The 13456-nt window shown below is 61.8% G+C and overlaps 1 protein-coding gene across 1 annotated transcript; it reads right to left on the bottom strand.

Moving 5' to 3' along the window:
* Nucleotides 1-409: 409 nt before the first annotated feature.
* On the bottom strand, nt 410-12496 carry GATA5 (GATA binding protein 5). The gene is made up of 6 exons (XM_008011736.3): nt 11953-12496; nt 10358-10533; nt 3289-3414; nt 2700-2787; nt 2209-2333; nt 410-1884 (listed from the first exon to the last, which is right to left on the bottom strand). The coding sequence occupies exons 1-6, from the start codon at nt 12473-12475 to the stop codon at nt 1729-1731; spliced, it is 1194 nt and encodes a 397-aa protein (XP_008009927.1). The 5' UTR covers nt 12476-12496; the 3' UTR covers nt 410-1728.
* Nucleotides 12497-13456: the final 960 nt, after the last annotated feature.

The raw sequence follows: 13456 nt of genomic DNA, 5'->3' as shown, positions 1-13456 counted from the left end.
GGAAGGCTTCCAGGAGGAGGTGGGCTTGGCTGGGAGGAGGCTCTGAGCAGCGACCCAGTCTGCGGGAATGGAGGTATCCACCAGCCCAGCCCCTCTGCTGCACCTCCGGAATAGGCCCCAGGCCTGTTGAGCACCACTGCCGAGCCTCACACCAGCCTTGCCCGGCACCCCTCTCCCAGCCGCTGGGGACCTGGGGGCACTGGTGGTCCTGAGCATCATCAGGGCCTGGAGATGTCCTTGAGGGCACCTGGGAGGATGCAGGAGGCCAGGGATGTTTCAGAACGCAGAGGATGGCCGGAAATCGCTGGGAGGGTGGTGACCAGCAGGCAGGGTGGGGCTGGGAGACCCCACGGGTGATGGGTGAGGGGACATGGGAGACCCCACGGGTGATGGGCAAGGGGAGGGAGAGTGAGGTTCAAGGCTTTATTTCACTTTTCCTGTGGCTTCATTTGTCTTTTTTAGAAAAGATGACATCACATAGAAATGGGCTGGAAGAACCTCTGGAGGGACAGCTCCAGGACAACCGGACGCACTCCTGAAGCTGATGCCAGACACGACTGGTTTCCAATACAGGGTGGTGCACTGGGGGTCTAGCTGGCTCACAATGTTAAAAATATTTTTGAATCAAATCGGAAGACTTAAAATTCAGGTTTCTGGCATTGCTGGAAAAATCAGGGCTTGCTGGTGAAGGGTGGCAGCCGGACGGAGGCGAGGACGTGCTCCTCGCAGGGTGCTGTGGCCGCCTGTACCACTCCCCCGCTCCCTGTGGCCTCCCGACATGACGTCACGGGCCATCCACAGCTGTGTTGGGTAGGGTGCCTCTCGCCAGCGTCACCCAGCGTGGAGGGGGCTTGCAAGGGAAAGGGGGGTCACTCACAATTCTCCTGGGACAAGAGACTAAACTGCCCGGCCCCAGATACGCCAGGACACGCGGCCACGTCATCACCAGCCCCAACAGCGCTTGGATGGGTCAGGACAGGGCTCCCAGACAATTCACTCTGCCTGTCAGAAACGGTCACGATACACAGATTCCGCCAGAACAAGGACCATTCCCATCTGCTCTGGAAAAACCGTCCAAACAAGTGTGTCAGTCTGTGATGACTGCAACGTGAGCTGCTTCCCCTCGGCGGAATCCTGGCACCGTGCGCGGCCCGCACTCCTATCCTTGGCAGTCCTGCACCCGTTGCGGGAAAAGTTCTCTGCACCACAGGTCCGTCCATCCACGTGGGTAACGAAGGGCAGCCCAAGGCCTCAGGAGGCCCATGTCCAGCTGCTCCCCTCATTCCTCTCCCCTGCTTGGCCTCAGGTGCTTCACTTGGAATCTTGGTTTTACACCAGGAGGTTGATTGTTTTCCCCCAACTGCTACAACTTGTAAACATATTGACGGTGAGCGTTGATGACGGAATTCAAGTTGGCGGTGGTGCCCTGCGTTGGCCTCTGCCGCAGGGGACCAATGTGGTCCGGAGCCTTGGGCTGCACCTGGGGAGTCCCTTGCTGTACGTGGGGTGGGAAGTTGAGCCCTTTCCCCACCAGCCTTCTTGCTCTGGGGCCCGACTGCTGTCTGCACAGAAGGCCTCCCCACCGCCGTGTGGAGACTCCAGGAGACCCAGTCTCTTTGGGTGGCTGGGCCTGCTGGTCTCTGCTGTGCTGGAGCAAAGCAGGCACGGAGGTGAATCAGTGGGTGCTCTGTTCCAGGCTGTTCCCCTGACATGGGCTGGCCTGGGGACCTAGGCCAAGGCCAGCGCACACCAGGCCTCTTGGTGCAGAGGCCCCCCGAGGCCAGCCTGGGGGCTCAGGGCTGTGGAGGGGAAGGCAAAGTCCTCAGGCTCGAACTTGAACTCCAAGTGGCCGGGGGCAAGGGAGTCATCCTCCTGGCCGGAGGCCTGCAGGGACAGGAGAGCATGAGAATGCGGGGTGGGGGGTGGGGAGGCAGCTGCGGCCTCTTAGGTCAGGAGCTCCCATGACCAGGATTTGCCCTTAGGGACCCCTTGATGCCCTGGAATGGCATGGGGGACCCCTCGTGAGGGACTGGGTTCCCCCATCTGGCACAGTCAGCTCTAGGGGAAGGTCCACCATACTGATGGCCGAAGGCCGCCGGTGTGTCTAGCCCACCTGCTGGAAGAGGTTCCAAGGGGCTCTGATGGGATCTGACTTGGCCGAGGAAGCACAGGGGCCCCAGCTCTGGGCACCCCAGCCCGCCCCCTTACCTGGGGGGCCATGCTGGGCCCAGGGCACATTGGGGACGCCAGGCTGGGCTTGGGTTTCGAAGTGGCTGCCGAGTTGTCAGTGCTGGGGACAGCAGATGGGGAGGCCGACGCGTTCGTTGTGGATCCTGGGAGGGAAGAGTGGGTGTTTACAGAAGGCCAGGTGTGGCCTCACTTCCCCTTCCTGCCATGTAGCCAGGTCTCCTCTGGCTCTGGCCCAGAGAGGTTTGGAGACTCCTCACGGTCACACCGTGGGCGTGGGTGGTGGGGCCGGGCATGGCTTCCTTGGCCCCACCTCTGCCCCTGCTGCCCACATGCTGTCACCATCCTGGCCCCCCACACCCCCCAGCAAGGTCACCACAGGGCAGAGCTGAGGGCATTTGGACTTCCAGAGGACTGTGCTTGAACCAAACACACAGGTCTCTCATGACGGAACTGGAGGCACCGAAGGCCACGCCGCAGGAGGGGGGTGACCACAGGGCCTGGCCACGCACCTGAGGAGCCCCTGGTCTTGGCGATGGTCTTTGGCTTCCGCTTCCGTGTCTGGATGCTTTCCTTCTTCATGGCCAGAGGCCGCGGCACCTGGCAGAGGTGGCGAGGGTGGAGGCTGGTCCCGTCCCTGCTCACCCCTGGGCCCCTTGCACAGCACCCCCTCATTCCAGTCCCCCAGAGCCGGTCACTCCTGGAGCTGGCTGTGTCCTCACAGCCCTGGTGGGTCAGCTGCCAGTTGGGCTGGGTGAGGGGGAGCCCGTGGAGCTGGATTCCCATCCCCCTGTCCGACAGAGCTGCCAGGGGCCAGAAGGCACCAGGGGTGCCCAGAGGGCAGGAGCAGTGTCCTTGTCTGGCCCAGGCGGAATGACCGTGGTGAGCCTCAGTCAGCCCGTCTGTGCCATGAGCGTAACAGGAACAGCCTGGGCCCCCGGGGGGTGGTGCTGCAGTCAGCCAGGACATGTGTGTAATACAGCCCAGGGGACAACAGCCATCCGGCCAGCTCCTCCCCAGCCTCCCGGTCTGGGAGTAGGGAGCGCGCTCACTAGGAGGCTGGACAGAGGCCTCCCCACCCTGCCCTGGGACCACACTCACCCCGTGCAGCTTCATGTAGAGACCGCAGGCGTTGCACACGGGCTCCCCCTCCGAGTTCCGCCGCCACAGTGTGGTGTTGGTCGTGTGGCAGTTGGTGCAGCAGAGGCCGGCGCGGCGGGATGAGGACTGTGGGGACGAGGGAGACGAGTGAGCGCGCGGCCGTGTGCACCGCTGGAGCAGGGGGAAGGAAGCGAGACTCAGGTTGGCCTTGAAGCCACGCAGGACCCAGTGAGAAGGTGTTTGGAGCATGAAGGTCGTGAGCTCTGCAATGGACCGGCCTGGCAGCTCTGCCTGGACACGCCCTCGAGTCCTGGGAAGGGTAACTTTACCTTCCTGGGCCTCCGTTCTTCCCCCTGCCCAGAAAAAGGGGGTGATAACAGACCCACCACAGGCCGGTTGTGGGGTTCAGAGCCCGTGGGCACCGGGCACCTAGACACGGCAGTGGTTTTCCTGTTGTCTGTTTTAGCACCAGCCCTGGGCCTGGACCCTGCGATTCTGCAGTGGAGCAGCACCCCAAGGCCACAGGGCCCCCTCAGAGGCCAGGACACAGCAGGCATCAGGGCCTGTGTTACCCCTGTGCACCTGCCTCCCAGACCGGGAGCCCCATCGGACAGCGTCTGAGGGCTCTGGGTCCCACCTGCCTATGTCTCCCCATTGCTGTGCACTGCACCTGGTGTTGGAGCAAGACTGGACCCATCTGGAACCGTCCGGAGGCCCCAACATTGCCTCCCTCCTTCCTGTGGCTCTCAGTAGAGACTGACCCCCAATCTGGCAGGTCCAGGTCCAGTCAGAGGTCCCGAACCTCCAGGGCCCCAGTCCGTGAGCTCAGTTGGGGCTCAGGAATCTGGACTGAGGGAGGCCTGGGAGGCTCCGAGCTGGCTGCCTGGGGAGTCCCTGTTGAAGGCGGACCAGGGGCCTCCCACCAGCTCACGCCAGCCTTTCTCCTGCTGGCCTCACAGGTTGGTGCTTGGAGGGAGGTGGTGTTTGGGAGCTCCAGCCCAGGGCTCCAGAGGCACCTCAGACTTGAAGCCCTTTCCCGAATCTCAGCGCACAGCTCTGCTGGTGGCACCACCCTTCCCAGCCACCTGTCCCCAGACCTGGCTCTCAGCCCCTGCCCTGACCCCATCGGTTCCCTTCCCTCGGGTTGCACAGCCCCCGCCTGATCCAGGTTCCTGGCCCGTCTTGCCAGGATCCCAGTGGTGGCTCTGCAGGAGCTCTGTCCTGCCCTCCCGGCGGCAGCCAGGGCCAGACCATCAGTGTGCCTCAGGCACAGGACGCAGCCTGTGAGGACGAGGCCCCCATGCTCAAAGCCATGCCCCCAGATTCTCTACCAGGACAGAGCCAGAGAGCAGTCACAAGTGAGCCAGCCACACTAGGGGAAAAGAGGAAAAGAATCCATCCTGAACGAGGGCTGAGTGGACCCAGCCAGCCTTAGCTTCACGGTCTGTTACTGACATAAGCAGACGCAGCCAGCCTCAGCTTCCCCATCTGTCATAGCCTGCCTCAGTTTCCCTGTCTGTTATAGCCTGCTTTGGTTTCCCCGTCTGTTACTGCCGTGAGCAGACACAGCCAGCCTCAGCTTCCCCGTCTGTTATAGCCTGCCTTGGTTTCCCTGTCTGTTATAGCCTGCCTCAGTTTCCCTGTCTGTTATAGCCTGCCTCGGTTTCCCTGTTACTGACGTGAGCAGACACAGCCAGCCTTGGCTTCCCCATCTGTTATAGCCTGCCTTAGTTTCCCCATCTGTTGTAGCCTGCCTCGGTTTCTCTGTCAGTTACTGCCCTCTATGATCAGATGAGGGCCGGCCTTGCTGACCATCTCCTGCCCACCCTTTTCCAAGCTGCTGCCAAACGCACAGGCCTACCTGTCCAAGGCCTGAGTGGGAGAGTGGGGCCTGCCTGCAGCCCTGAGAACCAGCCAGCTCCCAAACTCAAGACCTCCTTGAGCCCCAGCCGCGGCTGCAGGCAGTTGCCAAAGGCTCTGGGAACGCTGCCCCTGCTTCGTCTGGGGCCTCCGGTCTCCAGACAGGACCCTGCCCTGCACTCCATGACACAGGCAGAAAGGAAAGGAAGGGGTCCGGCCAGTGAGGCTGGGGAGGCTTGAGAAGTGCCTCAGCTTGCAGCTCCTGGCCTGACTGGGGGAGGACAATGTCCCCTACCTTAGGCCAGTAGCATCCAGCCACTCAGGGTCTCCAGGGGTCTCCCTGGGGGGACGCTGAGGGTGAGACTTGTGCTCACGCTGGAGGGCCCAGCCCAGGCCCCAGCAGAGCTGGAAGGGAGATGGCGCCTGGCCCCAGCTGGATGGGGGGCACCCTTCATGCAGGAGCAATTGGGGTCACCCAGGGCCCCCAGCTGGTGTCTCTCCCTGGGATGCCCCCGCCACACCCTGACGGGTCTAGAAGCAGCTACTGTGACTGGACAGGATTTGAGTCTGGTCCAGCCTCCCTCTCTTCTATCCCTGTCGGGTGCCAGGAGCTGTGGCTACTTCCTTGGTGGCCTCAGGCCACCGTCCAGCATGACGCATGGTCTCCTTCCCACGTCTCGGACAGCCACCCATCTGTCTGTCTTCCTGAGGTGGAAAGAAATCTCCCCCAGGGCTGCCAGACGTATCGACCCAGCATGCCTAGGTAAATGTGAATTTCTGATACATGATGAATCCTTTGTCTCCTGCAGTATTTGGGATATGAGGGCTAAAATATTTGTGTTTATCTGAAATCACGTGGAACCGCGTGTGGCCTGGAGTTTATTTGCTGACTCCCTCCTTGTGCCCCAGCAGTTCCTGCCTTCAGACCGAGAGGCATCCATGGCCCAAGGCCTGTCTGCTTCTCTGAACCAGCGGGACCCTCAGGTCTGGGACCGGCCATCGCCCCTTAGCACACACAGATAGGGGTGCACACACGTGAGCACACTCCACACGTCCCCCCACAGCTGCCAGCATGCCCCGACGGGGCCACGTCTGAGACACGGGTTGTGGCGAGAAACAAGGTGGGGCGCGTGCAGGACGTGTGTGGGTTGGGACAGCCCCCAGTAGAGGGCACACCCCTCACCCCGCACCCCTGTGAGTTCCAGGGAAACACCTGGAACTCACTTTGAACGTTTTCACAGTAAGCATGTTTCATTTCTATCAAATTAGGAAAGCGGGAAAAACACGGACCTCACAACAATTTTCAAAGTGCATCTTCACCTACCCTTTCCTAAATCTTCACCAGATCACCATTGTACGGGTGGGAGACTGAGGCTCAGAGGAGCTGAGGGACCAGAGGAAACTGGGGAGGCCCGGGGTGGACAGAAACGTCCCACTCAGCCAGATACTTTGGGGACACGATCCCAGCAGTGTGCCCGCGCTGGGGCTCCCTGTGCCACCGTACCTCGCTGATGCCTCCATCCGTCCCTCCTCACTGCCCAGCAAGCAGCCCCCAGGCCTCTCTCCCGGCTGTGCTTCGTTTTTCTATTTTGTCGGTTCTTTTCAACAGAAGTCAAACTTCAAAGCCTGCTTGCGTGCAGCAGAGCCGCTCTAAGCACCAGGCTCTGCGTGCATCTGAGACATCCAAATAAATCAGGCTCTGGGCAGGGCAGGGCCTGGGCCGATGCTGGCGGAAATTCAAGGAGCACGGGAGAGGGAAGGAGGTTCAGCCTGAGCCTGTCGTGCAGGGATGAAGCGCGCACGCTGGGAAACACTTTGGAGTAAAGGTGCAGGGCACAGCGACCCGCAGCGCAGCGTCCTCTGAGATGGAAGACCGGGCTGTGGACAGCCAGAGGCTGCTGTGCCACAGTCTGAGCCTTGGGGACCGGTGAGTGCTGGAATGTCTCCAGATTCAAACGGGTCCCGTCTCGGAGGGAAGATGTAGTAAGCACCTGATACAGCGCCTATGCCCCTTGCTGGCTGAGGGCAAACTGACTTGGGGACTTGGGTCTGTGAGGGGCTCGAAGCAATGAAACCCTGGGGTTGGGTGGGTGTTAGGTGCCTGACTCCAGGTCAGGGCCAGGCTTGCTCAGCGGGAAGGGACGGTTGGCCCCATGCGACACTGGGCTACTTCCTGGAGCTGGTGCCAGAGGTGGCCCTGGGTTAGGAGGTCTGCTGCCCGCACTGCCCTTGGCTGCCAGGCTCCAGGCTTCAGCCCGGGCTCTAGTGTTCTTGGGGGTGGGCTGCTAGGGGCCCAAGAGTTCCCAACCGTGTCCATGCACAGAGCCAGACCACAGGGAGAGGGCACGGTGGTACCAGACGGTCCCCACCCTCCGAGGCCTCTGGTCTTGGCAAGATGGACAGGAAACAGGAACCTCCCCCAGAAGGCATCCCAAAGTCCACCCTGCATCCCCCAGACCAGGGAATGGAGGCCTCATCACACCAAGGGCCCCCATCAGCCCGTCCTTAGAGCCAAGGCCCAAGCATACAATACCAGCTAATTTAATCTCGACAGCAAGGCATGGACGGTTCCAAGTTCCTCTTCCCAATTCTCAGATGAGGCGACAAAGGCTCAAAGAGCTGGGGAACGGTCTACAAGATGCCACAGCCTAGGAGTCTGGGATCCAGCTGGACACAGGCATTGCCCGGCTGGAAGACCCAGGGCAGGGCAGGGCAGCAGGAGGGGCTCCCTCCCAGCAGCTCCTCCTGATACCAGTGTGTCCCAGTGCCCAGTTCAAGGCCTGGCAGGGGGAGAGTGGATACAGCCAGAGGAGGGGCAACCCTTTGCATGGGCGAGGGTGGGGAAGAGAGATCTGGCCTGCAGTCTCACAGGAGCTGGGCTGAGCTCCCTACCACTTCTCTTTTTTTAAAAAAATTAATTTAATTTAACTTAAAATATAATTATTCAATTTCTTTTTCTTTTTCTTTTTTTTTTTTGTGATGAGGTCTTGCTCTGTTGCCCAGGCTGGAGTGCAGTGGTGCCATCTCGGCTCATTGCAGTCTCAGCCTCTCAGCTCAAAAGATCTTCCTGCCTTAGCCTCTCAAGTAGCTGGGACCATGGTTGTGTGCCATTGTGACCAGCTAACTTCTAAATTTTTCGTAGAGACCTGGTCTCCCTATGTTGCCCAATGCTGGTCTCGAACTCCTGGGCTCAAGTGATCCTCCTGCCTCAGCCTCCCAAAGTTCTGGGATTACAGGCGTGAGCCATTGCACAGGACAAATTTATGTATTTTTAGAGACAGAGTCTGCCTTTGTTGCCCAGGCTAGAGTGCAGTGGTGTGATCATAGCTCAGTATACCCTTGAACTCTTGGGCTCAAGTGATCCTCCTGCCTCAGCCTCCTGAGTAGCTGCGACCACAGGTGTGTGCTACCATGTCTGGCTAATCTATTTTTTTTTTTTTTTTTTTTTGAGACGGAGTCTTGCCCAGGCTGGAGTGCCGTGGCGTGATCTCGGCTCACTGCAAGCTCCGCCTCCCGGGTTTACGCCATTCTCCTGCCTCAGCCTCCCAAGTAGCTGGGACTACAGGCGCCGCCACCACACCCGGCTAATTTTTGTATTTTTAGTAGAGACAGGGTTTCACCGTGTTAGCCAGGATGGTCTCGATCTCCTGACCTCGTGATCCGCCCGCCTCGGCCTCCCAAAGTGCTGGGATTACAGGCGTGAGCCACCGCACCCGGCCTCTATTTTTTTTTTTTTTTTTAATTTTTAGTGGAGATGGATTCTGGCTGTGTTGCCCAGGCTGGTCTCGAACTCCTGAGCTTAAGCAATCCTCCTGCCTCAGCCTTCCAAAGTTCTGGGACTATAGGTATGAGCCACCGTGCCTGGCTCCTACCCCTTCTTAACCTCAATGGTTAACCCCTCAGTGAAGGCCACATGGACACGAGGCTGGAACAGCACACCTGGGAGCACAGGCACAGTCACAGGGGCAAACAGGCCAAGAGGGGGATGGACTCCTAGGAGCCTTCCCTCCGACAAGCAGGCATGGTAGGAGGCTGGGCCTGCAGAGCCCCAGGCTCTAGGCCAGCTCCAAGGAAGAGCGTGACGGCCGCCCCCAGCCTTCGATCCTTCTTCCCACATGCTCCACTGGGACCTCCCATGCTCAGATCCTGGTGCCCCATAGCCCAGGGTCCCAGGTTTTCCCCTCAGCTTGTGGCTGAGGGCCATACAGAGCTGCACCGGCACAGGGCGCGAATCCAGCCATCTAGAACAGCCAACCCGCAGGACAGCGGCAGGAGTGCTGGCCTCCACCCAGGGTGACGGCGGGAACTGGCTGATCGACCCCGCACGGAGGCCACACCACCAGCAGAGGAGGGCTTGGTGCCCAGGAACATACCCTTGCTCAGCCTTCTGACCCAAGGGCCACTGTGGCCTCCTCAATTTTAGATAACTTGCAAACAGCATCAACACCCCAAATTCTTATTTGTAAAATTACTTGAAAGTAAAGGTTTGCCTGGGAAAGCGTATAGAACAAAGTAACTTTCAGCCTCTTCCAGCCTCTGGGGACTGTGCCCTGCCTAGGGCAAAAGTCCGGGCTCTGGAGTCCCCCACTCCCTGCTCAGCCACAAGCTGGGAAGAACCAAAAGTGAAAACAAGTTTTGCCCACAGGCATAAACCTGGTGTCCCTCCGGTCCCTGAAGTATAGGTAGAAAGTGCTCCCCGAGGGGACTACAGACCCAAAGACTCTCCAATTTCAGATTTCAACACCCTTCAGTGAAGTATCCAGCGGCCACCTTCCCTTAAGCCTCATCCCAGGTAGGGTCACCTTGAGGCCTCGGAGACCGGGCCAGGCCACAGCCAGCCACCACCGACTCGTAGGGCTGAGCTCCTGGCTCTTGGCAGCAGCCCTTCCTGGACCCAGCACTGAGCAGAGCCTGGCTGGCACCGTCGCTCCGGAGCCTGGATTCCTGGTCCCCAGAGCACTCCCAGGGCTGGGCGCTATGAGCTGGTGGCCCCTGGCGTCCCCACTGGGATCCGCTGCCCTGCCCTGAGCACTCTCAGAGAAGACCTGAGCCGGCCTGGCCTGACCGACCGGGGTGGGCAACCAGGCTGTTTTTGGCGCATTCCCCTATCCCCCCACCCCAGGGGCTCTGGTGTCACCTGGGTGGATTGCAAGAGGTCCCCGTGGGGGAGCACTGCGCCCAGGCCCCCCTCTGCCCAGCCGGAACTCACCAGGCGCTTCTGGGGCCGAACGAGGGGCCGGTTGATGCCGTTCATCTTGTGGTAGAGGCCGCAGGCATTGCACAGGTAGTGGCCAGTGCCGTCTCGGCGCCACAGTGGTGTGGACAGGGCCCCGCAGTTGACACACTCACGACCCTCACCCGGGAACTCCTCCAAGAAGTCGGACACTGAAGGGACAGGCAGCTGGTGGGCCCAGGCCCTCCCCTCCCCAGGAGCCTCCCCAGCCTGTGGGCCAGCACCTTCCCCTCCCCAGGAGCCTGGCAGTTTTCGTCAGATGAACAAATTTAAGGCACAAATTTTGTGCCTTACATTTATTTTATTTTAAAATTTATTTGGTTATGTAGTTCATCTTATTTTTAAATTTTTAATTCACATATGATAAAATTCGCTAGGGTTGCTTTTTCAAGGATGGGGTGTTAATAAACAGAACCTGAAGTCAGACACCTGGGACTCCCGCTCCAGGACCAGGGGCCAGCACTGGCCTCTGCGTGTTTGACCTGCTGGGAAAGCAGGGTGTCTGCACTGGCGGGGGAGGTGGATGAAGGGGTGTCTACACTGGCAGGGGAGCGATGAAGGGGCTTTATCTAGCAGACACTCTTGGGATCCCCTGGGCTCTCCTGGGAACGCGAACCCCGCTGTCCTCCTGTTCTGCAAAGCGGGTCCATGGCAGGGGTCGGGGGTTGGGAGGGTGGAGGAGGTGCCTTCTGTCAGCTTGGCTGTGGTCGCAACCAGTGTCCTTCCTTTAGAAGGCCAGCCCCCCCTCGCAGCGCCCTGGGGCCGGGCTTCACACACTGTGCGGCGGGGGGTGGAGGTCTTCCTGGTCCCCTCCAGGCCCGGCCCGGCGCCGGCGCGAGGGAGGCCCGGGCGCCGAGTGGGGGTGGGGCAGGGATCAATCATCGCCCCGCCGGGGGTGGGCGCCAGCCGCGGGGCTGCCCAGGGCGGCGGGGGCCAGGGGTCCTGCGGATGCGGCTGAGCCCGCTTCCTGCGCCAAGGGACCGGCGGGGTCCCAACGGCAGCTCCGGAGCTGGGTGTCGAGGCCTCCACGGTCCCGGAGGGATGGGATGGGCCCCTGCGGAGCTCAGAGGCGCCGCCTTCGCCAGAAAGTGACTACGCTGCAACCGGGAAGAGCCGCTCCCTTCACCGGCCGAGAATCCGATTCTCCAAACTGATACTAGGCGAGCGACTGAAACCAGGTCTCAAATTAAAATAAGTAAGCATTCTAGAACCGAGACGAATGTGGCCACTTAAATACACCGGTGTTTTGGACTTTATAAAAATCGTTTCCAAAACTTTTCAAAAAAAAAAAAAGAAGAGAAAAAAACAAAACGATTAAGACTTTTTAGGCGCCACATTGGCACAATCCGGAATGCTGTTTGGAAGTAGATGTTCTCATTAACAGGTTAGAACAGAATTGTGGACGGCTGTTTCTCCCGCGGGGCGTTACCCAGGCTTTCTCCTGTTGCCCCGGGGCTCCTGGCGGGGAGGCTCGGACCGTGGGGGAGGAAGAGGGAGCGTTTCGCAGGGTGCGGGTTTGCACCCGGATTCGGCCAGCCCCCGGGCCCCGAGATTGTGGACCCCGCACTTACCGAAGGTGGGCCTGCGGCCTGGGAGGCCGTGCAGGACGCTTCCATCGAAGGGCCCGGCAGTCCAGGACGGGGCCACGTCGGGGCTCACGTAGGCCGGATAGGTGGCGGGGTATGAGGTCGTCACGGGCCGCCCAAGAGGGGCCGCGAACTGTTCTCGAGGCAATAGCGCGCCTTGGTAGGCGCTGCCGTCCCGGCCCCCCACGCTGCCGCCGCTGCCGGGCCCCGAGGGGCTGTGCGCAAAAGGGAAGGCGGTGGCCCCGGGCGGGTGCGCGGCTGGCGGGTGCGGGCTGCCCGGGCCGAAGGCCGACGAATCCGCAGTGGCGGTCTGCGCCCAGCCGGGGCGCGCAGCGAGCTCGGGGGGCTGCGGGCTCGGCTCACACCCAGACAGGTAGGACAGCATCGAGGGGACGCGCGCCGGCGGCACAAACATCGGAGAGCCGGTGCCCGGAGCGTGCAGGAAGGAGCCCGAGTCGGCGTAAGCTGCCTGGCTGGGGCTCGCGGCCAGCGCCAGGCTCTGGTACATCCTCCCAGGCGCGGTCTTGACCTGCAGGGAAGAGGGACAGGTGTGGAGGTCACCGGAGCTGTGCGCCCTCGGCCAGCGCCCGAGCTTGTGCCGGGCAGGTGCCGCCGCTTCGGGCCGCGCTTCCCACTCCCCAGCCCGGGCCGTTCTCGGGGCGGGTCCCTGAACCGGAGGGAGAGGAACCGCTGGGATGGGAGCGGCCAGCGCGTCATCCCCGGGGCAGTCACAACGCCGAGCCCACCTCCTCTCGGACCGGGGCTTCGTGGGCCCCCGGGGTGAGCTCGGCGGGGGGCTGAGAAGGACGGGCCCGGCGCGGCCGCAGGCCGCAGGGCCTTGGGAGCGGGGCCCCGCCGCGCTGGGAGGGGCCGGGTGGAGAGGGGCGCGCGGCTGCGGCCCGGGCTGGAGCACTCACCAGCCGGCAGGGAGGGCGGGAGGGCACGGCGGTGGCGGCGGTGGGTCGGCGACCGGCGGGCCGAAGACTGGAAGCTGGGGGCGGTGAGGCTCCGCAGCCCCCTCCGCGCCGCCCCGGCCCGCCCCCGCCGCGCCGCCCCTTCCCTCCCCGCGCCAGCCCCTCCTTCCCCGCAGGGTCAGCGCTGGGGCTCCGGCCGCAGAGCCACGTGACCCGGGCAGGCTCAGCTCGCGGGGCTTGGCGACAAGGACGCACGACACGGGGCGGCCAGCGCGGAGCCCGGACCAGTGCAGCTACACAGGCGGGCCGAGAGCTTCGTGAGCCCCGGCGAGTCGGGCGCAGAAACTTCTCCAACTTTGTGCGAGTCTCCAACTTTGTGCGAGTTCCTCCCTGGCCAGGTCCCCCGCCCAAGGCTGGCCTAGAGACGGGCTCCGTGTCTGGTGGCTGAGTCGGTGATCCCGGCCCCGCTCACCGATGGACACGCGGCGGTGGATCTCCGTGGGCCCCCTCGTTGCGTGGCCGCATTCGAGGCTCGGTGCAGGGAACTGGCTTCCGTAGGGACTGCCCGGCTCGGG

The sequence above is a fragment of the Chlorocebus sabaeus genome, chromosome 2 (assembly GCF_047675955.1).
Source record: "Chlorocebus sabaeus isolate Y175 chromosome 2, mChlSab1.0.hap1, whole genome shotgun sequence".
Taxonomy (NCBI): Eukaryota; Metazoa; Chordata; class Mammalia; order Primates; family Cercopithecidae; genus Chlorocebus; species Chlorocebus sabaeus.
This window is presented reverse-complemented; position numbering and strand designations above follow the sequence as displayed.

What these genes read in the sequence shown, in the direction of transcription:
- GATA5 (XM_008011736.3), bottom strand. Translation starts at nt 12,475, where the DNA reads ATGTACCAGAGCCTGGCGCTGGCCGCGAGCCCCAGCCAGGCAGCTTAC. An exon ending in TCTACATGAAGCTGCACGGG is followed by an intron (nt 2,788 to 3,288) that starts GTGAGTGTGGTC and finishes CACCTCTGCCAG; the next exon opens with GTGCCGCGGCCTCTGGCCAT. An exon ending in GGCCCAGCATGGCCCCCCAG is followed by an intron (nt 1,885 to 2,208) that starts GTAAGGGGGCGG and finishes CTGTCCCTGCAG; the next exon opens with GCCTCCGGCCAGGAGGATGA.